Source organism: Pteropus medius, unplaced genomic scaffold, assembly GCF_902729225.1.
Source record: "Pteropus medius unplaced genomic scaffold, Ma_sr-lr_union100, whole genome shotgun sequence".
NCBI lineage: Eukaryota > Metazoa > Chordata > Mammalia > Chiroptera > Pteropodidae > Pteropus > Pteropus medius.
The window spans coordinates 1,070,404-1,094,214 of NW_024356333.1; the positions used below are offsets into that span (position 1 = coordinate 1,070,404).

Consider the following 23,811-nt stretch of genomic DNA (forward strand, 5'->3'; position numbering starts at 1 on the left):
GGCCGTCCTGGGCCCAGCCCTGCCGCCTCCCGTTCCTGTCTCGCACGAGGATCCCGAGGCCCCGACTCGCCTCCCGCAGGCCGGCCCCGTCTCCGAGTCTGCGGCTCGGGGAGCCTGCCAGGCTCTCCTTCCGGACGTCCGCTGTGCCCGTCACTGCAGTCTGCGCCCCGGAGTCCCGATGTCAGAGCGGCCGTGTGAACGAGGGAGGGAGGAGCGAGTGGACGGACGAGGCAGACGCAGCCGTCCTGAGGACTCGTGCTGGGCGCTGTGAGGGAGACCGCGTGCAATGGGTGACAGGCCCGCGCCCAGCTCCGCCACCCCGGGGCTGCTCAGGAAAGGGAAGTCGTACCAGCGGCCCTGGGCCCGTCCCCACGGGTCTCCAGAATCCACAGCTGCATGAGTTCGACCCTGAGCCCGGCTCAGTGATGGTTTCCCGGGCTTGCCCATGCGGTGACACCGTCCCGCCAGCCTCAGACCCCACCTGAGCCGTCCCAACCGCAGCCGCCCGGCTGGAGCCTTCCGGATCCAGGCAGCTGGTGAGGTCTGAGGCCCAGGGCTGAGCGGACTTCAGAGGAACGTGACCCATCTTGCCTGCCCACAGAGAAAGGAAAGGTATGCGTGGCATTCAGATTTCCTGAAAAGTCCAGCCAGCACACCGCGGAGCTATGCCGCCTGGCACCCCGGGCGGTCCCCTGGGAGGGCGCCCTCTGGTGGCTGCCATGCACGTGTCCCTGGAAGGGGCCAGCTCGCCCGCCTGGGCCGGGCTGGGAGCTGAGTATTATTTGGCAGAAGCCAGGGAAGAAGGTCCAGAAGCCTCTCCCCTCCCTCAGTGACGCGGACGGCTCCCTGGGCCCCTAAGGGCCCGCTCAGGTGGTGATTCTACCATCGGACACGGCAGAAGGAGGTGCCGGCCGATGCTGCTGTCTTGCCCTGACCGCTTTATTTCTGAATTCCTTTTGAAGAATGACATTTTATTTTGACGTTTTGAAACTTACAGAAAAGTTGCAGAAGTAACACAAAGAATTCCCAGGCGCCTTTCCCCTGTCCGGGGTCCCCGGTGCCGACATCTTACCACAGTGGCTCATAGCCTGCCTCTCGCTCTCTCTCAGGATGTATTTGTGTGTGTTCACGTGAAATCTGAACCTTCGAGAATTAATTGCAGATATAATGTCCCTTGACCCCTAAATACTCCAGCGTGTATTTCATAAAAATAAAGACGTTCTCCTTATGAGAGTTCGATGGTCAAACTTGGGAAATCAGCAATAACGTAATAGTTTGAGCTCAGACTCAGCTTTTATTCACGTCTCACAAATGGCCTCAGCAACATCCTTTTTTAGAAGCGGCCGTCCCGAGCACACGTCGTCTACACACATCGCACGTGCTCAATCCTTTTAACCCTTGTAAGCAGTAAATATTTCACGGGGACCAACTCGGCTGCCATGTAGTAAAATATCTTCTTTCTCATCCAACTTTCACTCGCTGGTTTTAGCATCGGTCAGTTATTCTTGCCTGAATTATCACTATGGTGGCAGCCAAAAGGTGATTTTCCGGATTTATCAATAATTCTGCATGGACTGGTGAAATTCTGCTAAGGAAGGAATTTTCACGTTCTCTCCGTGTACGTATAGGCTCATGGATTGATATTGTACTCAGCGGGTTTTAGTTTGTCATTGTCATGTCTCGATGCTCAGATTGTCCTCGACTTTGGCCGCTGGGCTGGTCCCCGTCCCGTGACTGCCCTCATCATGCTGTAAGCTCTTCCTTACTCTCCGACGCAACAGTGTCCCAGGCTCATCCTGTCCTTTCTCTGCCTGGCTCTGCAATCAAACACTTCGCCACATTTAGTGGCAAACGATTTGCCACTAAATGTAACAAGCCTTCGTTACATTTAGTGGCAAATCGTATTTAGAAATGAGATCCGGGCGTTAATCATGTTCACTGCTCCTGGGGTGTCGTGGCCTCTGGACCCTCTGAACAGACATACTGGAAATACGCTGACGTACAGGATAATAGGTAGATTTAAAAAAAAAGAAAGTACAGCCACACCGTGGATTACCACGCAGCCGTAAAAAATGCAAAGATGATGTCTTGGAAGCAGTAGGGCGGGAGATGTGACTAGACCGTCCTCAAGAGACATGGGCATGGCCTTTAGACACTAGCGATGAGCATGTAGGTGTCAGCAGGAAGCGTCTCCCGAACACCCAGGTTTTCCTCCGGCACCTGTGTCCTCGTTAACTCTTGGTGTGTGCGTGCCTGTTAAAATACTCCTAACACGTCAGTTTGCCTCCTTCGCCGGTTTCCAGGGTGTAGTTCAGTGGCACTCTGGCTGTGGGGCAGCCTTCGCCGTCATCCAGTCCCAGAACGTTTTTGGTTTGAATCCTTAGTGGTAGTTCCTTTGGGTAGATATCTAGGAGTGGAATTTCTGGGTCTTTTGGTAATTCTATGTTTAACTTGTCGAGCACCGGCCACAGTGTTTTCCACGGCACTGGCACCATTTTTTTAATCTCACTAGCAACGTGTGAGAGTTCTAATTTCTGCACATCCTCGCCAACACTTGTAATTTTCCATCCTTGTCGTCGTCATCATTATCAATCATCATCATCATCATCATCGTTGCCAGCCTACTGGATGTGCCGTTCCCTAAAGGTATTGGACATCTTCTCATGTACTTGTTGGCCGTTTGTATATCTTCTTTGGAGAAATGTCTGATTTCTTAATTGGGTCATCTTTTTGTTGTTGAGTTATAGGGACCCTTTATAAATTCTGGATATTAGACGCTCGTGAGATGTATGATTTCCAGGTATGTTCTCCTTTTCCGTGGGTTGTCTTTTTACTCTCTTTATCGTGTCCTTTTGATGTACAAAACTTTTCGTGTTGATGACAGAAAGGTTCCGATGACAGAAATACCTTTCCGTGTTGCCCCCTTGCAGTTGGCCCATGTGGACACTCAGACTTATCAAAACGAAGGATGGCAGAGGCGGTGGTGGGTAGCGGTTCCTCGATTCCACGGAATGAGTCTCCCCTGGGAGGATGAGACGCCAGGACAGGCCGGCAGGCGAGCGGACGGCCTCGTTCCCCTGCCGTGGTCACTGACCACGTCAGAAATCAAACAACAGAGAAGGACATATACGGAAAGGCAGGAGACCCTGCCTCACCCCGCCAAACCCGGAACGGGACCTTTTAACGTGACGTTCCGTGTCCCGCTGTCGCGCTGCTTATCCGCGGTAGACCTCGTCTGCGATCTCATCGCGAGCAGTGATGAGCACCCGCTGCCCCACAGTCTCCCCAGTCTCCTTTCTGCTCTTTTGTTTTAATCGAGCTTTTCTGTTTTGTCGCTCTCAAGAGCTCTTTAGACACCGTTTTCTAGTCATCCGCTTGTAACCTTGACAGAAGAGATACACGGTCTGTCATTCACGTACTCTGTGTGTATCTGTGCTTTATACGTAAAAAGAGTACATTCCCCTCCCAGTTTTCACCGCCCCCCCCCGGGGGGGCAGCATCACCCCCCTTCAGAGTGATGCCCTAAACAGAAAACAATTTGGGGTGAGGGATGTCAGTGAATGCGGTAACATCGGATGGATTTGGAGTCAGGCCAGTCTGAATTAGTGAACAATGTGAGTTATGGAATATCCTTTTTATATTCTGCCAACCACAGGCAATGAACCAGCCACCTAAGTTAACCTTCTAGATGTCTGAATTTTAAGCCATTAAGCGCCCAGACATGCATTCTAAGGGTCCGATGCATTCGATGCTTTGCGGTTTTCTTATTGAAAAGATACTCAATATACTTTGGCTCCTTAAAGATGCTTTGGGGCTCTCACTGGGTTGCCCCGTGACTCCCGTCGGCATACCTGGCCGCTTCCGAGATGTGAAGACCAAGTTCAGGGCGAGCAGACTCCGGACACCCTCTTCCCGAGTCTTGTACTTCCGTCCCTGTCCTGTGCCAGCCACGGGCTCTGTGGCGGTCATTGTTCTCACCTGGGGTAGCACCCACCCTCTCTCCACATGGCAATTGCTGCTAAAAGACCAGGGTTCTTCGTACATGCAGTTAAAAAGAGTAAATTATCAGTAAGAAAGGCCTTGACCCCTCACTCAAGGAGCGGGCGCTCGGGCATGAGCGTTTGGGCTGACGGGCAGGGAGGGATCCGTCTGAGAACTTCCGACTTCGCAGATCTGGGACCCGCAGCAGGAACCGCCCGTATGTGGTGCTTCCAGTATGTGTCCCAGGGCCTGGCTAGGCCGGAGCTGTCAGGCCCAGCGCCCTCCCGGTGCAGAAGCCCGGCAGCCAGCCCCGGGTCAGCCGCCGAGTCTCAGTGAAGCGTCCCTGAGATGTCCTTGAGACACATGGGGTCTGGGCCAGGGACAGGTGATGCTGTCACACGTAAAATGCTCTGCAGCTCACAGGGTCATTCTGCTATGTCACCTCGTTCAATTTCCTTAAAACCCCAGTGAAATGGGCTCGGCCCGTATCACGATCTCCTGCATGGGAGAAGCATGGAAGAATAAGCTAAACCGCCCCCAATAGCTCGCCCGACGAGTGAACCTCAGCTGCTATAAGGCTCTGCGCTTGACTGAGTTTCAGAAACCTTCCTGCTGACCGTCACGTTTCGTGCTATGTTTGTTTCACTATTCAGAAGAAACAGACCACAGGCAAACTCGAGCTCAGGCCTCGTATTCTAAACGAGAGGTTTTTAAGTGAAGGCAGTGCCAGGGCAGCTGGGGTCCCCCTCGAGGACACCCGGCTTCCTGGGGAAGGAAGCTGTGCTTGGTTGCGTGGGGGTGAGGGCCCGGGGGGGCCACACTCCAGCTTTCTGCCAGGCCTGCCAGCTGACGTGGTCTTGACTCTCCCAAGGGTTTTGCACGTTCCTGGGTCACTTTGGCCTTCCCGAGACGTAACTCAGAGAGCGAGACAGGAAGTCCAGATGCTTGGCCTCTAGGACCTTTGGCATCTAGTGTTTGAAAGCCACCGCTCTGTGGCCCTTGGGTCCAGAGCTCACGCTCGGTGCCACTCGGAAAGCTGGGGTTAGAGCAGGTCCTTGTCAACTATCACCTCTGGAGCGATTTGTCTGGTACAGAGACACTCCCCCCACCCAGGTCTCTACAAGAAGGAGTTCCATAAGCCCCCCTCCCACTGGGCCCCTCTATGGGGCCTATGGAACCCCTTTCAGATGTAAAGGATATTAAGGGATTTCATAATTTGGGGGTGCTGGACTTCAGCATGCTAAAAAGAATTACTGCCATGGCCTTTCACTTTTTCTATACTTTTTGTATTTTTAAAATTAAGATGCCCCTATCGTCACTGGTATGAGCTTGCAAGTTGAGGTGGTCTGTCTTTGCCAAAAAAAAAAAAAAAAAAAAAATCACCCTCTTGTCACTCAAAGTATCTGTAAGCTCCAGCTCCCAGGGGAACCACGAGGCTGTGTGTGACCAGGAGTGTGATGGGTGACGCGGGCGAGCGGGCATGGGTGCCTGAGTCAGGGCGGGGCGGGCACTGCTCAGAGCCGCGGCTTCGTCAGCAGCTCTGGGGAAGGGACGAGGGAGGCCCCGAGGAGGTGACACAGGATCTCACTCAGAGTCAAGTGCCACGGTGACCTTTAGAACTTTCCATGAAACATGACACAGGGCTTTGCAGCCCGCAGGAGTGTGCTGGCTGTGTGCTAACGCACATCGCCACGCCCGGCGCCCACTTTCGTAACAGGGTTGTGTTTGGCCCGAAGCCTTTCAGGGATCTGGGTGCTTTTCAGGTACTGTCACATGATCCTCAGAGGGTTCAGAGTGAGGTTTTGATTGACGTGTCTGTTTACTTTGTCAACATCCTATCAGACAGGAGGCAGCCAGGAACCCTAAATGCCACGCGGCCCGAGGGGTCCCACCCCACCCCTGGCCTTCCCCCCAGGAGTCTCGGGCAAATCATTTGGCTTCCCCGAATCTCCGTTTCTTTTTCTTTAAGTGAGGGTCAGTGGGTGGCCTCTCGGCGTGCTCGGGGAGCAGTAAGGGAAGGGGCTTCGGGGACCTCGGTGAATTAGGGCCAGTGGAAGGCTTCGCTGACTCGCCATTGCTGCTGGCCGCTGGCCTCCGGGCCCCCTCAGCCCTGCAGCCCCAGACGCAAGGGCACGGTCGAGGGCCTGTGTGGCCGTGGGCGAGACGTGCCTGTCATCTGAATGAATGAATGAATGAATGCACGAATGAATGAAGTGCATTTGGTGGGCATGGTCGGCACTGGGTCTCAGCAGCTCTCTCCCCCAGGTCCCCCGTGACTATGCCAGGGAGACTGTTTGTGGCTGCACGTCACACAATACCCAAAGTGGCTTCAAGGGTAAGGAAGTTTGGGGCCTTTAAGTTTTTTTATCTGGAGGTAGATTGGGCTCCTGTGGGGCAGCCATGACCTGCTGAGCTGGGCGTCTCTTGGGGGGGACGATGCTGTCTCGTGACCCACATGGCCCAGTGAAGGCCTCCTGTTGCTGTGCAGGTCTGGATACGGGGTGGGGTGACAGACAGAAGCTGCACATCAGCCGTGGTGTGTACTGGCTGTTGGGGCTCCAGCCGGAAGCCTGGAATAGAGCCAGGTGACTGGGGCAAGGACACCTGCATCCTAGCACTGTCCCCAGGCTCTGGGAACAGGCCTCTCAGGTCACCAGCCGCGGAGCTCCGACAGCCGAACTGGTCCACCCACATTTTGGACTCGCCAGGGTCTTACGCAGCAGAGCCACCCGAGCGTGCTGACGCTCACAGCGCAGGACTGCGGAGTGCGTGCCCAGCGGGGCGAGGGCCTTCCGATCCCGGGCACCCGGAGCGGCAGAGCGCCACCTGGACACGGTCCCCCGCACACGACGGCTTCCGCGAGTCTGACGTCCGTCCCACCGGCAGCCTCCTCTCTGCCCGCGGTCAGGCTGCCCCTGGGGGGAGCATTCTGAGTGAGGTCAGAAGTACACGTCGGTGTGGTTGGGGTCTCTCGGGGGATTCATGTGCATGAAGACAGTTGTCTGCGGAGTCAAGCCAGTGCCGTGATCTCTTTCCGGAAAATTCCGTCACCACCCCAGTGACAGAACAGTGACCCCGAATGGTCCAGATGGTTCTGTTCTTCGATCCACCTCAGCTGTCCTCTCCTTTCTCCCCTTCTAGTGAATTCGAGCTGTCCCCATTGAGTGAATTCACAGAGGACGGAGCCGGGCGCTGGGCGGCAGCAGGTACATCTGGCCCTGTGGGGAACACGCGTGTTTCCGACTTCGCCGCTCAGCTGCCTGGAAGCCCCCTCGGCGGGGCGAGCAGGTCGGCTCGGTCTCCCAGAGCCCGGTGCGGGTCGGCCGGGCGTAGATGCCCCGCCCAGCTGGTCTGTGTCGCAAGACGAGCTATGATGGGAATGAAGACTTCCCAACGTGCTGCTTCTCTCGTGCGCCTGTGGAATTCCCCAGCCCGAAGATCAACAGTGACCCACGGGGATGGCCAGAGCGGCTCCTAGTCCTCAGCGGTCCCCTCACGTCCTGCGCGGGTCCACCTAGAGCTCGCCCAGGCTCTTGCCTCACGCACGTCACTGGGGCTTTTCGTGCATGTGTCTGACACAGAGTGGCCCAGCAGGAAGCGGGGGATTCTGAATCCGATCAGTGAGGGTCACGTGTGGTCCCCTGACTCTCTGCTGCTCATCTTTAACATGGCGTCGGGGCCCCTCCCCCTCCCCCTCCCCCACACCAGCTCGTGGGGGAGGACGAAATGAAATCGTCATCGTGAGGTGCCCAGCACGTCGCCTGGCACTCAGCAAATGGGAGCTGTCATTTCACTAATTAAAACATAGTTCTCAGAGGGCGAGAACGTCTGCGAATGATCCCTAACACTAATCCAGTCCGCCATCGCCTGCCCTGCGCCTGTGTCGGAAGCGTCATAACCACCCGATGAGCGAACGCCGCCCGGACGGAGCCCGGGTCCGTCAGGCGCATCTCCGCTGCCGCCTTCCACGCGGACTGACACCCACGCGCGCTGACCCTGTGCTCTGAAAGGGTCTCTCTTTCCCCGCACTTCGTCATATAAAATGAGAGTATTACGTTGGCTTAGATAAGGGCTTTTCGGTTTCCTTCCGATCAAAATATGCCCCACGTTTCTTCCCGGACACTTGTTTAGTGATCCTTTTTATTTTGTTTTTAAATCGGAACATTTCGGTTCCTGTTAGGAGCTAAAGTGATTCTCGTCCCCATCCCCCGCCAAAAAAAAAAGGGAAATCCAAATGTGAAACTCCAAAACTCACCTGTTTAGTCTTTTTCGGAGCTTAAACACAATAGGCTTTGGCTGCTGTGTTTAACAGAGATAATCCTATGTTGGGGGGCCCACCCGGAGGTGGGCTTAACAACCCGTTTCCAGGGACACCGTGTCGGCCTGGGCTGGTCTCTCTCTCTTTCTCTGGACCCTCCAACCCTCAAGGCCAACTCAAGCTCTCCCTTCCAGGCCGGGCCGCACGACGGCCCCTCCATCCATCCGTGTTGACAGAGGTCCATTCTAGCTACTTGCCATTGACCACGTGCAGCTTTTTATGCAGTTAGTGTCATTTAAGCTTAGCTTGGGCTTTCCAAGCCGTTGGCCAGTTCCGTGAGGGCCACACCTGTTGGGTTCGTTCAGCCTTGCATCTTTGCTGCAAATATTTGCTCTCTGCACCTTATCCATCAGCCCCAGTGGGAAAGAAAAGGCACCCCGAACGGCCATCAGAAGGTCAGACTTTGAGAAGTAGGCTAAATCCTACTATGCTCACGTCCCGTCTTGGTTCACAGAGTGGAAACTGAGGCCCAGAGATGGAAGTAACTTTCTCAAGGTCACAGAGCTAGTTAGCAGGTCCCGTAACCTCCCTTAAGTCTAGTGAAGATATCGGAAAGAAAAAAAATTGGAAAACTTTTCCCGTCTCCTATTTCTGAAGTTCGTTTGTCAGTTGCAAAACATCTACCAACTAAAAGTTTTTTGTTTTATTAGGCCAGAGGTTTGGCTTAGAATTCTAGTCCTGGTTCTGCCATTAGCTACCAGACCTTGGACAAGTCACACCCCCTTCCCGAGCCTCAGTTTCCCCATCTATACTGGAGGGGTTTGGACCAGACCTCCTCTACAATCCCTGTGAGCCCCATCATTCTACAATTCTGAGCAAGTCTCGGGCTCAGATCGTGTGTTTGCCGAAGCCCCGGTGAATTCCAGGGGGCCTCATGCCCCTCACGGGGGGCGGGTCACGCTTCCTCTGTTGCGAGGAGCCATGAGCTGAAGCGGATTCAGCCGTTTCCAGCCCGGGGACGTGTGGCTTCTCCACCGAGAAGCAGCTGGAACACACAGATCAAAATAGTTGTGTGATGTCATGTCATAATGGGAATGTGCTCTGGCCAATTGGTGCCAAGGATTGTCCGTGCAGCGCGGTTTCCTTTTACAGGCTTTTTAAAGAGACATCTGCAGACCCGCACATGACCGGCAGGCCCGTGCTCCGCTCATCTGTTTAGTCTTCCCTCCTTTTTGAGTTTTAAGGAGGAAAACACCTTGGGCTGCCTGAGCGCGCGGCTGACCTCAGCTACATAAACAACCCCACAGCGAGGTTCTGCCTGTGCTTCCGGCGGCTTCTCGCCTACTTGGGGACAGCGGGCTGCCCCAGCTACCACGGCCGGAGCTCTCTGTCGGAGGAAGGGCTGCAGTGGATCACCACCCTGCGTGTCTAGTGGCTGCTGACCCTGGGAGTGACACATCCCATGTTCGCGTGAGCACGCCTGGACCCACGGCGGGCGTCTCAGCTGTCGGTGGCCGAGGCTGCCGGGCGCCCCGCACCTGCTGGCTGATGCTGCAGCTCTCCTGGCTCCCTGCCACCTGGGGCTGACACTGGCTCTGCGGGTCCTGGTATGGTCACCTGTTGCTGCATCTGTGGCCACAGCTACCGATGAAGCGCTTCGGCAGTCTCAGGGGGAAGAAGAAACACAAGGACACAAACCGAAGCACCGAGAGGCGCCAGTCGGAGCCCCATGGCCTTTTCGGTAGGACGCGGCCCCCTGCCAGGCCCCCTGCCCGGCCCCCTGCGGGCCCAGCGCGGGAGGGACACCCCAGGCGTGTGCGCGCGGGCGTGTGTGTGCGTGTGCAGATTCCCAAGGGCCTGGCGCACAGCCTCTCCCGTTTAACTGCGACGTGATTGCTCTGCAGCCGTCCGAGGCGTCGGCGGGTGTGTCGCTCGTTGGTGACAAGGCTGCGATCGTCCTGCCCGACATTCCTTCCCCCGCCCTCTCTCCCATCTGGCCTAGCGAGGTTACAGATCAGCTGGATTGTCATCCATTTAGGCCATGCCAGAGGCTTGGGGCACAGTAAGCGTGGGTCAGAACCGTGCTTCCCGGCCGTTTAAATGAAATGTCGCGTGTGTGGACGAACCTGGTGTTGGGGGCCAGGGAGAAGAAAGTACCCACCGCCTGCGCCCTCGGGCAGGGCAGGGTTGAGGTGGGAGGGAACCACACCCACCCGCTGTGCAGCCCCCAGGGAGAGGCTTGTGTTGTGGGCTCCCTGCAGCCCCTGCAGTGGGGGCGTCTGTGGCGGAGTGCTCCCAGGGGGACCCGTGGGCTCGCCGTGGCCTTGGCCCGTGTGTCGGAGTCCAGCAGGTGGATGCCGAAGCACTCTTAGCCCGGGGCTGGGGACCTGCCCACCCAAGTTAGATGGTGGCCTTTGTCTTGTAAGGGTCGGAGTTCCCCGTTCCTGGTCGTACGCTGGGTATTCCCGAGCACCCCATTGTCAGATGGAACAGCGAGCTCGCACAGCCCAGCAGCGGGGAAGATGGGGAGCGTGGGGGGCGGGGGAGGGAGCATCCAGGTGTGTCCCATGAGTGGAATGTGACGTGACGAGTGGCGGGGGAAAAAAAAAAAACAGCACATAGTGTATGTGTCACAAGGCAGTGACTTTGGGAAAGCGTGTGGGCAGTACGTGGACACTGGGAGGGTCACACAAGAGAAAGGTGAATAGAGACCTGCCTGCGTCTCCGTTACGGTCGGTTTAGCCAGCTGCTTCCGGGGCCCCTCGTGGGTGCAGTCTGAGCGGCTCTGGAGTTCTGGGAGTGATCAGTCTCCTGAAGGAACGAGAGTGTGTTTCTAGCCGGATGCAGAGGTGAATTTCCATGGGAACATGGAGTCTCGCCCTGAGGAACCGCGGACGTCCTGGACTTGACTCCTAGACGTGGTTTAGAAAGAAGACTTTAAATAATAAAGTAATTAACACTCATTTACTCTAGAATTAAACCCGAACCTACCATTTAACTAGAAGTCGGGTTCTGGCTAATGGGCTCGGGCGGGCCCACGAAGAAAGGCCTGTCATTTGCCCAGCAGTGGTTCCCCCCTTGTGTTTTAAATCTGGCTGCCATCCTGCCTCCTGCACTTCTGAGATCAAAAATAATATTTGCATGCCAACCAGGCTTTAGGAGCGCTCACATGCAAATGAATGCCAGCTCTGGCCACGGGGTCAGAACTCCCTCCAGACCCTTCCTCTGAGGCTTGGGAAGCAGGCAGAGGCCTCTCGAGGTGGCTGCGGCGCAGGCATCCAGGTATGTCCTGATTTTGCTGTCGCCCGTCTCGCTGTGAGTGGAGGCAGGAGCAAGGTCAGGGCGAGTGTTGGCTCCTCGGTGCGGGGTGTGGATCAGGGTTGCGATGCAGAAGCTGGCCGAGTGGGTGTTCCCTCCCAGCTCCCGGTTAACCATCCTCCCTGCGAAGCCATCCCAGTCGCCTGTTCTCTGTCCTCCTGGCTTCTCGGGGACGGGGACCATGACCCAAGGGAAGGTCCCTTGCCCCCAAGAAAGCTCCCACGGGGGCCGTGGAAATGTCTGTCTTCATTTTTCCACCACGTCCCCGAATCCGGCCTCCTCCGGCGGTGGGCGTGGATTCCTGCGACCTATCGCCGCTTCTGAGGCAGGATCAGCCCTTTCCGGTGACCACACGCAGTGTCCTCTGCCCCCACGCGAGGTGGGGCCGCTCCTCAGGGGACAAGGCTTCCTGCAGTTCCTCATGGGGCACATCTGTGTTCCACACGTGCACACACACACCTGTCCCCATGGCCCCCTGACCAGCCAGAGCAGCCAGCCGAGAGAGAAGCCGGGCAGGCACATGGCCGGCCGCCACGTCCGCTTGTCGTTGTCTGCGGGTGGCATTCTCGTTTAGAAGGACGGGGCTGCCGTGGGAAATCTGAGCACGTGACGCCTCGTGATAAAATACCCTTGCAAGTTCCGGTCCGCGAAGGGCTCGTCCCTCGGCTCGGGGGGCACCGGCCCCGCTGGCGCGCAAAGCCGAGGGAGCACGTCCACCTCGCGTTCTCGCGCTCCGTGGGGTAGACAGTGACCACTGTGGCTTAAGCCTTTGCTCTCAGGCCTCCTGGGTCAACAGAGACCCAGCTTGTGTCGACGAAGAGCATGTGGCACCACGATAAAAGCACAGGGGGGGAAATAATTTAAACACAAAAAAGTAAAAATGCGAAAGGAAGGGGAGGGCAGAGTTGTGGGAATCAGATGAAAGCGCGTTGCCGGCTGCCGTCGCGCGGAGTAAGTAACTCAGAAGTGCGTGGAGTCCTCATGGCGAGGCAGGAAGCCCCGGGTTCGGCAGGAGGCTTGTCCCTCTGCTGCTGGGGTCCACGTGACCCCAGGGACCAGAACCAATGGCGAGTCTTGGCTTTACAGCCTCCTCTTCCCGTCCACCCCTTCCGGAGCAAGGCTCCAGAGGTCCTTGTGCCCAGCTGCACCGGTCAGCCAGCCCTGCCTGCCCCGGTCTCTCGTCCCCTGTGACGGCAGGCGGGGCCCGCAGCGGGCGGTGGCACTGGGGCGGCTTCCGTGACTCTGCCTCCAGCCGCAGGCGGAGGGGGAAAGTGAAGTCTGGTGTCCGTTCTGCCCGCTTCGGCTCCTCTCTCATGTTGTCATCCATCTGGAGCCCCGACTGGGGTCGTCTCAAAAGACCCCACTGTTCATTCAGTCACTCATCCCTTGCGTGTTTAGCTTTTCATAGTAGAACTTTGCCCGCAGCCGGGGAGGCAGGGAGGCCAGCATGATGGCGCCCACCTTCAGGCTCAGCAGCGCCCAGCGCCCCACCGGTCCCACCAGCGCCCGAGCATCTCTGTGCCAGCCCTGGGGCCACGGCGCTGAGCACGACACCCGCCCCCTCGCGGGGCGCACACCGGGGCGGCAGACCACGAGGTGGTTTTCAAAGTGCAGTGAAATGCAGCACCTAAGACTCACCGTCTCAACCGTTCAGGGCACACGTCAGTGGCACTCAGTGTGTTCACATCGTGGTGTAACCGTCACCACCATCCACCTCCAGAACTTTCCATCATCCTCAACTGGAAGTCTGCACCCATCGAACAGCAACTCCCATGCTGCCCTCTCCCCGCCCCGGCCCCTGCAGCCACCTTCTGCCTCCTGGCAATGACTTCCGAGGCCCCTCCCACGAGTGGGACCACACGGTGCTTGTCCCTGTGTCTGGCGTGTTCCGCAGCCCTTCGTGCTGCCAGGTGGGGTGAGCATTGTGCAGGGAGAGGCAGGACCAGGGGCTGGGAGCTGGGCAGGGGCCCCTCCCCGGGGCGTGAATGACGGGAGTGGGGGCCTCGCCGATGCCTGTGGTGGACGGAAGGCCCAGGCCTGAGGAGGGAGACCATGGTGTGTTCCAGAAACACCAGAGGGACAGCGGGGAATGGCGTGGAGTGCTCGGTCGGGGGCGAGGTGGGGGTGGGGGCGGCACATGGCTGCTCGCTCACCGTCTCGTGGGCGTGGGGACTGGGGTGTGTGCCTGGGGCCTCAAGAAGAGCGCTTGTGGGCTACAGGGGCAGCCGTGGGTCGGGGACCCCCACCCCAGCACCTGTCTGTAGTGCCGGGTGCTCCCAGGACCCGCGACCCCAGCTTTTCTGCTCACCGCTGAGTTTGTGCTCGCGCAGGAGCCCCTGGGCTTTGCTGCATCCCACTCGCAAGGACGGGGCTTTTTGAGGGGGTTCAGACTCCGTGACGGCCAGTGGGGGAGGCGTCCGGGCTCAGAGGGGCCATGCACCGTGCTCCCAGGGTCAAGCAGCTCGGTTCGGCCGGCAGCGCTGGCCTCCGGGAGAAGTCAGACTAGGCCTGGCTCACCGCCTCTGTCCACCCCGCCTCCAGCCTGGGGGAGCTTCCCTCCATGGAGCTGTCCCCAGACCTGTGCGGTGGCCCCTCGACAAGGCCCCTGGGGACAAGCGGCAGAGGCATGGCCCGGACACGTTAGTCAGGCACCTCGGGGTCGTGCCCTGCAGGCCGGCGGGAGGCAGCCAGCCCAGAATGTGTGTTTCCTCGGCCCGTTCGCTCACCCGCTCGGTGCCTCGGGTTCCCAGCTGTGCACTGACGCCTCCAGCATCGGAGCTGTCACCCTGGGTGCCCCTTCGCTTTGCTGCCCCCAGCAGAACAAATTAGGAAGGTTCTAGAACAGGGCCGAGTGACGATGGAGACGGTCAGTGAGGTGGGCGCTCGTGCACAGAGCACCCGTGGGCTCTGACAGGTGAGGCTGCGTGGAAGAAATATGGTTTCGGCAGCTGCTCCCCTCGCGGGCGCCCCAGTTCTGAGCAGAGAACCCCGACACTGGACAAATGATTCTGGGACCTCGGATATCTAAGTGTCATAAGACACTCTCTCCTGAGGCCCCAGGCCTCTGGCTTCAGCCTGTCAGCCTCAGCTCCTTAGGAAGTGCCTTCTCTGTCCCCCTCGTCCCTCAGGCCCCAAGGCCCCAGGCCGGGGGTGGGGGACCGACCCTCCTGGAGAATCTCCGGCGAGCTGGCCCTGGCTGGGCATGGCTGGGCTTCTGCTAGCCCTTCTCCCTGTGGACCCCTTGAGCCTGGAGTGTGAGCAGCCTGGCTGTCCCTCCTGAGGAGCCTCGGCCCTCCGTTGGTTCTGGGCATGCCAGCTGGACTGTGCTGACCTGGGCAGCCCAGCCCGGCGCTGCCCCTTCCCATGAGGGCAGTGGTGGTCCAGGGCGTAGCCCCCCAGGAAGAAACGTGTCCCCTCCCGGCCAGGCCTGTGCAGACCAGCGTGGATGGCGGCAGCTCCTCCCCGCACCACCTGCCTGTTGCCTGTGGCAGCCCTGTCACTCTGAGCCAGGGTGTCTTCTGGGCGGATGTCCCCCAGTGCCAGCCACGTGTGGGGCCCCTGGCACTGACCTTGAGGCAGACGTGAGAGGCGAGAGGCCATGTGGCAGCTGAACGGGACCAGGAGAGTCGTCTGCAGGGCAGAGCAAGGCCAGTGTGGAAAGGAGGGCTGGCCTGGGTGCTTGGGACGTCGCTGTTGGCTTCAACGATGACGTCCCAAGGTGTGGCTGCCACAATGTTTTACATTCGATGACTTCATTGAGGCAGGTAGAGTAGGTGGTGGAGGTTGAGCTCCGTTTTTACAGAGTGGGGAACAGGCCCAAAGAGGCCCAGGGACGTGCCGGTCACAGGTGCACCTGTGGAAGGAGAGCCGAGGGTCTCAGGCCATCCAGCAGTGCTGGGTGTGTGGTGACACTGGACCTCTGTCCCGTAGAGCTGCCCTCCACTGAACGTGCATGAGGTGGACCCCATCCACCCCTCCTTCTGCCACATTCTTCACCCACACCCCACTGCCACCCCCGGCTGGCCGAGTCATACGGGAGACTGAGTCAGACGTCCCCTTTGTCCTCTCTGCTTCTCCTTCCTGGATGACTCAGCCCGGTCACAGAATAGCCCAAGACGATCAAAAGGAACAACAGAAGTGGCTGTAGCCTGGAGGCGCCCTCTGAGCAGCTGTGACCCTGTTGGGATGCCCGGATGGTACCACAGAAAGAGGAGCAAATCAGCGTGTCTTCGGCTGGCACCTAGGGGACAGGCTGCGTCTAGGGGGCGGCCCCTTGCCTTCCACAGCTCCTCCGGGGTCTCTGCTACACCAGCCCCCCTTCTCCAGAATCACCCCCCACAGAGTGCACCCCATCCTGATGACCAGGTCTGGGCGCTTCCGGCTCCAGACTTCCTGCGGCCGCACGGGGCTTGGGTCTGCTCCCGGAAGGTCCCAAAACACGGGCAACAGGTCCGCCTAGAGCTCTCCCAGTACCCAGCGCCTTCGGGCCCCACCTCGCTGATGCCGGATGAGCAAGGCGGTGCTAGATTTCAACTCCTCGCTGCTGTCGCGTTACTGACGTGGAAGCGCACAGAGGAGTACAGGCCGCAGGTGTCGCATTTGCACGCTGCGAACACGCTCACGTGACCGGCAGGCAGAGAAGCAGCGGCATCGCCAGCACCGCGGGAGCCGCCGCACACCCGCTTCCAGCCCCGGGATTAGCGCCATCTGGTTCTGAACGTCACAGGACGGGTCCATACAACGTTCTGCGGGTTTTGGTCTGGCTTCTTTCACTTGGACTTTGGGAGGTGCAGCCCGGCCGAGGCTGTGGCCGAAGTCCATGCACTCGGTTGCCGGGTAACAAAGGCTCCGTCATCTGCAGGGACCACAGCTCCACGCCCCCTCCGGGGCCCTGGGCGGTGTCGGGGTTGGGGCTCCGACGGGGCGGCTGGGAACGGTCCTGCACATCGTATGCATCTCTGTTGGACACGGGCCAGGACGGCAGGTAGTGGGGCGCCCGTACGTGCAGCCCTCGTACACCTTGCGGCGTGCGCGTGCGCGTGCGCGCACCTGTCCCGCCTCCCGGAGGAGTCCGTGAGCGGGTGCTACTCCGTCATTTCCCCGCGCTTCCCACCCTCGCGCCTTGCTCTGCACGACCAGCCTCCTCCTGCCTAACGCCCAGGGCAGACAGAGGCGGGTCTTCCCTCACCTGGCACTTGAGGCGTAGCCCAACCCCAACGAGGCAGCGAAGGGCAGTGCCCAGCGTCCCACGTCCGGCTCTGCTCCCCCACCAGCAAGGACTCAGGCCCAGCCTGCTAATGGCGCACCCCGCAGACAGCAGACGGGGACTCCAGTGGATGGGGAGGTGGCTTGGGTCTCTGAGGCTGCATTTTTCCTGCGCTCAGCGTTTGGGGTTTATTTACGACTGGGAACTGTAGCGGGACCTGGTTTGTAACCACCAGCTGTCGCTATAGCAACGCCTCACTTACACCAGGCTCTTCACTAAAAATAGATCACCTTCATCTATGGGATAGAAAAATCAAAGAAAATCAAAGTGGGGGAGGGCTCAGTCCGCTCAGCTGCAAGACCCCGGACAGATTTCGAGGTACAGCGATGTAGCTGCCAGGGGCCTTTCTAATCGCCCCCAGGAGCAGAAATGAGATGGCAAATCCGTGCTGCAAGTTGCCGCAGCCCCGCCGAAGTCTCCCCGTGCTCTGAACGTCGGCTGTCTTCTTCACGGTCTGAACCACAGAATTTAATAACTACAAAGCCTTCTTTCATTTGGGCTTTGTTTAGTTTCCTAAACTGTAATCTGAATGCTTCTGTGCGACTGCAAACTTTCTTCAAGGGCACGGACTTAATCAGCAGAGTGGCGCAAGGACTCAGGGTCCTGTTGCGTATGAAAAGGAGTTGAAAGAATTGGAGGCGGCGATGGCGTGGGCTGGATCGAGTCAGCGTGGGGCGGGCCGTGGGCGGGGCGGGGACAGCCCCGCAGGCCCCGCTGAGGTGGGCTGGCCTTGGTCTCTGTCCTCCTCCAGGAGAAGTATGTCTATTTATTTTTAGTGCATTTTATTGTATTTTTAAAATCATGAAGTAAAATAATATTTCAAAGTGTGTGAAAGCTGGATAAAGTCCTCCTTCATCAGAAACCTTGATATCTTGGTGGGCTCCTAAAGGGTGTGGCTTCGGGAAGGGGGCGCCTTGTGTGGACAGGGCTGAGCAGGGGTGGTCCTTCAAAGGTTGCTGTGAAGACGTGTCACACCCTGAGCCCCTTGCCCGCACACAGTAGGCACTCGGCTGTATTACCACAGCTGAGGGTGAGTTTTTAAACACCCGATGGGTGCTTTGCTGAGCGGCTCCCTGAGATCCTGCCTCTGAGGCTCAGGCTGGACACACGGACTGGTCAGAGCAGGTGCTGCGGGAGGTAGCTCTGTGCTCGGATCAAGGGCGGGCGAGGGGCACCGGGGTCTCGGTTCGGACCTTCCCCTGGACCCCCTCTGCTCCACTGGACCCTCGCTGCCCGCGAGCCACACACAGCAGCCGTTCACGCTATGCCCACTCCTTTCTCTTTTTGCATTTTTATTGTGAAATATACATAACGTGAAGTTGACCTTTTTAACCACTGTCAAGTGTACAGTTCAGCAGCATTGCGTGCATCCACGTAGTCACGCAGTCATCGCCATGCGGCCCTCCAGCTCCAGAACGTTCTCGTCTCCCCAAACTGAAACCCTGTCCCCCTTAAACACGGACTCCCCTTTCTGCCGCCCCCGGCCCCCGGCAGCCACCTCTCCATTGTCCGTCTCTACGAATTCAACAATTCTAGTGGAATCGTACAGTATTTGTTTGTACGTTTTTCGTGATCGGCTTATTTCACTTGGCAAAGTGTCCCTGGGGTTCATCCGTGTTGGACCGTGTGTCAGAATCTCCTTCCTTTTACAGATAGGATAGTGTCCCACTGTCTGTAGGTACCACATTTTGCTTACCCGGTCTGTGGACATGGTCATCTCTCCCTGCCTCGATCCAAGGCCTTGGAGACAGTGACAGACCCTCATTCCTGTCAGCCTAGGACCAGACACGTGGCGCCCACCTCGGGCGAGGGGGGATGAATGTCCCTGCTTCCAGGGCACTGCTGTGCACCCACGGGCCCGGGGGGCCTCACGACCCCCGCTGCCGTGTGTAAGGAGGTGCCGGGAGCCTCTGCAGTCACTGCCAGCATGCCGAGCCCTGTGGGGATCTGAGGGGCAGTCATCGGCAGTGCGATCCAGGGAACACGGTGAGCACCCCCCCACCCAGTCTCCTCAGTCTGATCTCCTAAAGGTGCGAGTGTCTGCGTCAGGTTCTGGCGTCACCCTCTGTCACCTTATCCCTCCCTCCTGGTGGCCTCCGGGCCTCTCAGCCCGTGCGGAGCGGCACGTCACAGCCGAGCAAGAGCCAGCCTCTCCGCTGAGGACTAGTGACTGGGTCGGAGATGTGCGGGAGGCTGGAGTCCTGGACGTGGCCCGGGGAGGTGGCCCGGGGCTCACGGTCCTTAGAAAAGATGGAACAGGGCTCAGGAAGCCCGGGAGGGACCCCGTGGGACTTGGAGGCGAGCCCGCTGTTCGCTGCAGGTGAGCGAGGGCCGGCAGTGCCTTCCGAGGGCACTGGGCACTCACAGGCTTTCCTGGCCCCAGGGGCTCTGAGCAGCACGGCCCCTGGCACAGTCACCTGCGAGCTTGGGTGTGGTGTCTGCCGGAGCGGTTGGTGCTGACTCGCAGGGGGCACACTCACTCCTGGGCTGGCCAGAGGGGCGAGGAGGGACTCTGGGCTCCATGAGGGGCTCTGGCGGTCGGCTGGGTTGGGCGGCTGCAGCCTGAGCCGGGCCTGCCTTGGGACACTGCAGAAGAGCACGTCCTCGGGCTCCGGGAGATTGGCGTGTGAGCCAGATTATGGATTATCGCGGAAGACCTGCTCGCATCCCCACCCCACCCCTGGGGGTCCAGAGGACAGGCTTTTCACCGAGACTGTGACAAGTCATTTTTAAGGGAGGCCTCAGCATCCCTGATGAGCTCTGTGGTCACTCTTCTCCGTAGGTCAGAAGTTACCGTGGGACTGTTGCCCCCGAACTGGAAATCCTAAATGCAGTGGCCCCCCAGGTGGCAGGGGCCATGTGGCAGCACTTAATCACCCCAGACAAGATGGGCGTGGTCACTGTGAGGGACAGCAGAGTCGAAGCGGCAGGGAGAAGGGTCCAGCCTGTGGCATTCATTGGCCAGCCCGTCACAGTGTCCCTAGAAGTGAGCTGACGTCTTACTTCATCTGTGTACGCAGAGAGTTCTAGGTCAAGTGGACGGAAGTCTGGCTAGGAATCATAAGAACAGAGCCGTGACTCCTCAGTCAGTCCCAGGCTGGAGCCGGTTTACACACCCAGAACCCCTGGACCGAGGGGGGCCGGGTCGCCTCGAGGAAGAGCGCCAGGACCCTGCTGAGAAGGTACACCGCTGATGTCCCCCAGCCTTCCCCAGAGGGACCTGCAGCCGTTACTGGTGACTGTAGGGAAACAGACTGTTCAGGAATTGCCGGACACTGACTCTAAAGTGACCCGAGTCCCGAACGAGGCCGTGGTCCACCCGTCCTTGCAGGAGCCTCTGGAGGGAGAGGGCTGGTGACTCCCGCAGAGAACTTCTGCAGCACCGCCTCCGTGGAGGGCGACAGCCTCTCCTGTCTGCAGGCCTCGCTCGTTTCCGGAGGCAGAGACTGGGGTGGGGGTAGGGGGTGTCGGAGGCTGGGAGTGGGGAGGCAGTTGGAGGGCTCCAAGGCCTTAGGAGGGTGGAGAATGGCACGCAGTCGGGACCTGGGGGCCCCCGTCTATCTAATCGGTGTGGAGCGTGTTAGCAGCACAGCCATAATAAGAAAGTGGCGGGTGACAGGCCACCCTGTGAGCCGGGCCTGGTGCTGAGGTGTCGGCTGACGTGGGAGGCAGAAACGCCCACTCGAGGCCCCGGCTGGCACAGAGCCCCGGGGTGTCAGGGCTGCTGGTTTCAGGACAGGCGAGTCCTGCTTCCACTCCCTGTCCCCCTTTGTCTGTCCCCTTCTTCCCACGGGGACAGACAAGTCCCAGGAGGAGCTGCTGCAGAGGGAGAAGGCGCTAGAGTCTAGATCCCCTCCTGGAGCGAGTTTCGATGCGGAGGGGAGGAGAGGGACCCCAGGGCCACATGCCGTGTGTCAGATGTGTGACGGTTCCAGAGCTGAGCTGTGGCAGCCTTGGCGCTAGAATGGGGTGGGGGTGGGGGGGCAGGATGTTGACACACTGCTTCAGAGCCACCTTGTCGGATACCGTTTCGGGGTATCACGGCAGAGATGCCCCTCGCCCCGTGAAAGCTCCCCGGGATATTTCCACAGGCGTTCCCTCACAGGTCCGCCCGGCGTCCCCCACCAAGGAGGTGGGGCAGGGACACAGTCTCTTGATGCCCCAGGCCCCGAAGCGCCGAGCGGTGCAGAGCCCCAGGCAGCACTGGCAACGATGCTATGAAGAGAGAAGATGCCAGGTCTTAAACAGAAGGCGGGGGGAGGCGGGGGCAGCCCCACCTTTCGATCCGGTGAGCAAGAACCAGAGAATCCCGTTTGGAAATTGAGAGAAGTCAGCTTCGGACCCCGTGGAAGGGGGTCCCGTCTGGCTTAGCATCAGTTACAGCTCTTCGTCACAGGCCCAGAAATTCCTTCTGGCTGGTTTACGTGGACCAAAAAAAAAAAAATGCATTGAAGAGTATTGAGTAGCTCACAGGATTCCCAGGATGCAAAGAACCAGGCCAGGGTCCCCGAGACGGGCCTAAAGTCACTCTCAGAGCAAGGACAGTGGACTTCCACACAGAGCTGGACACAGACACCGACACCTGTGCTGGGCCTTGGGCACACCGGGAGGATGTCTGCCACCCCCATGGACGGAACGTGTCCCCCCTGAAAGTCACCTGTCGAAGCCCTGTCCTCCAATGTGACTGTCTTTGGGAATGGCGCTTTTAGATGATAATTAAGGTTCAACAAGGTCATGATAAGGGTAGAGACCTAATCTAGTGGTGGCCTTTATAAAGAGGACCGTGAGGACACAGAGCAAAGACAGCCATCTGCAGGCCAGCAGAGCTCGACCACGCTGGCACCTTGAGCTTGGACTTCTCAACCTCCGGAACTATGAGAAAATAAGGTTTCTGTCGTCTGAGCTTGCCAGGCTGTGGTGTTTCATTATGGCAGCTCGAGCTGGCCGCGGTAGACACCCGTCTTTGGACACGGGACACCTGCTTCGCACCTGCTCTGTGCAGTGGAAGCCGAGGCTGGCCCAGGACGTCCATCGGCCAGGCCAGTCCCGTGGCCACCTGCCATCACCACAGGGGGGGTGGGAAAGAGGATTCTGGGGGCACCCCGACGTCGACACAACCCCCTCCCGCCCTAGGAAGATGTAGAGAAGCTGGTGGGCCAAGGGAATGACACACGTCCCCCCCAGCACAGGGACTGGGCCTCCCAGTGAGGTGCCAGCCAGCTTGAGACCGGCTGCCGGGAGGCCTCTCTCCCGGGTGGTGACACTTCCTTGGTGAGTCACCAAGTCTCAGGACAGCTCATCAGCGCTGTTGACTCAAAAAGAACAGCATTTTCAGCACACCAAGAACAGACCACTTTCTCGGCTCATAGACACTCTCCAGATCTACTGGCTTCTCTGAGTGGCACAGACGACGGGCACTTATGGGGACTGTCGTGTACACCAGTGCCTACCAGCTGAGTGACACAGGGAGCCAGACCGAAGGCTGCCGAGCGGTCGAGAGTGTGACCTGGGAGAGTCTGGAGCCACCCTCCCCTGGGACTGTGTGTGTGGAGGGGCGTGCGAAGCTTCCTGTTTTGTGCCCGTGAACAACTGTCTTCCACTGCTCTGTCCTCTTGGAATTTGTCCCAAAACTTTCTGCTTACTAAATTAGAGCAAAATATTATTTCTGCCTCCCCTGCAGGTGACCCGGGTCACCGCGAGTGGAGTTACGGGTGTTACCCAAATTCTTTAGCCGTGTAATCAGTCTCTTGGGTAACTCTCATTGATGGCTAATTATGTCTTCCTTTTATGTGATTTTCAAAAATTGACTTTGCAAGGACAATCTCCTTCCTTCTTTTGTTCCCCCAAATTCTCACGGGGCCCATTTCTGCCGTCCTCGCTACTACTGCCAACGCTCACTTCTCTAAAGTTATGGAAGCTCCAGGTGTGGCAGCTGTCCCTTCCCCCAGCCCTCCGTGGCTTAGACACTGTTTTCCTTAGAGAAATTCAAACCACTGACTGAAAGGAGTTATCAATCCCTATGCTTTGCAGAACGAATTTCTTTGGAGCCTCATAAGCTCGATGATGTCTAAGCTTCAGTTTTCACATCGGCATAATGTTCCCCACCTGCCTTTATAAGTGACTACCATGCACCTGTTACGCGCAAGACCAGGTTGAGCTCTGCGTGTGACAAACACCGCAGCATGGTTTGTGACTGGTGGGCACTGGTGGTTCGAGCCAGGACAGATGGAGTCAGCCCCTGTCTGGATGAGGTGGGCTTGCCCTGCCTGCCCTCTGCCTCTTTAATAAACACCCAGAGTCACAAAGGAGAACAGAGTGACGGGCATTATTACCAGACAGAGGTCTCTATCTCGGCAATGCACCCGCGTCTCACAGTACGAGCTCCCAGCTCACCCTCCTTTGATCTGAGTTATCGCAGGCTTAGGGTCCTATCTGATGGAGGGTGGGGGAGGGGTGCTAATATCAAGATGTCATCCACATAAGAAACACTGAACCTGTAGAGAATTTTATGAGCGTTTACTTGAGCCAACTGACAATGGCCGGGGAGCAAGCAGATCTCACATGCTCCCGAGGGCAACACTTGGCATTTTGTTGTATGCATTTGGGAGTAAGGAGGGAGCGTGAGGAAGGTGACGTGGAGGTGGGAGAAAGCAAGAGGGGTCGGATCACAGGATCACAGGACGCTGTGCTCCCTTTGGAGGAGGGTCTAAGAAGGAGGCATTTCTAAGGTGTGTTAACCTAGAGGCACAGAAACAATAGGCAGGGCTGGCTTAAGACGAAGATAAACCTTTCACTAAAGACATAACCGGCCTGGGGCGTCACTACCCAGCTTGACCTGCCGGTTAGGAATCTGTGACCTGCTGATGGCCCTGTGTGGTGACTTCCAGTCAGATGTGTTGCAGCTGCTCTCTGCCAGCCAGCGAGAACCCCGGATTGGTATTGTTCTGTTCAATCTCGGTCAGTGGCCCCGAACAGGAACACGAGTACA

General features: G+C 58.3%; 1 protein-coding gene and 1 long non-coding RNA gene across 5 annotated transcripts in view; both read left to right on the top strand.

The window, feature by feature from the left end:
- The window catches only part of PRKAG2 (protein kinase AMP-activated non-catalytic subunit gamma 2), a 188,918-nt gene that overhangs the window by 76,166 nt on the left and 88,941 nt on the right, over positions 1–23,811 (top strand). Inside the window, exon 1 of one of the 4 annotated variants that reach the window (XM_039861247.1) lies at positions 9,448–9,980. The exons of the other annotated variants lie outside the window; for them this stretch is intronic. Coding sequence (XP_039717181.1) covers positions 9,887–9,980 — 94 coding nt within the window. The 5' untranslated portion in view covers positions 9,448–9,886. Of the gene's footprint in view, positions 1–9,447; positions 9,981–23,811 lie in introns of those variants that run through there. 4 annotated transcript variants of the gene reach the window in all.
- On the top strand, positions 1,851–3,418 carry LOC120601496 (uncharacterized). The gene is made up of 2 exons (XR_005652450.1): positions 1,851–2,646; positions 2,931–3,418. It is a non-coding gene; the product is annotated as an uncharacterized LOC120601496 (long non-coding RNA).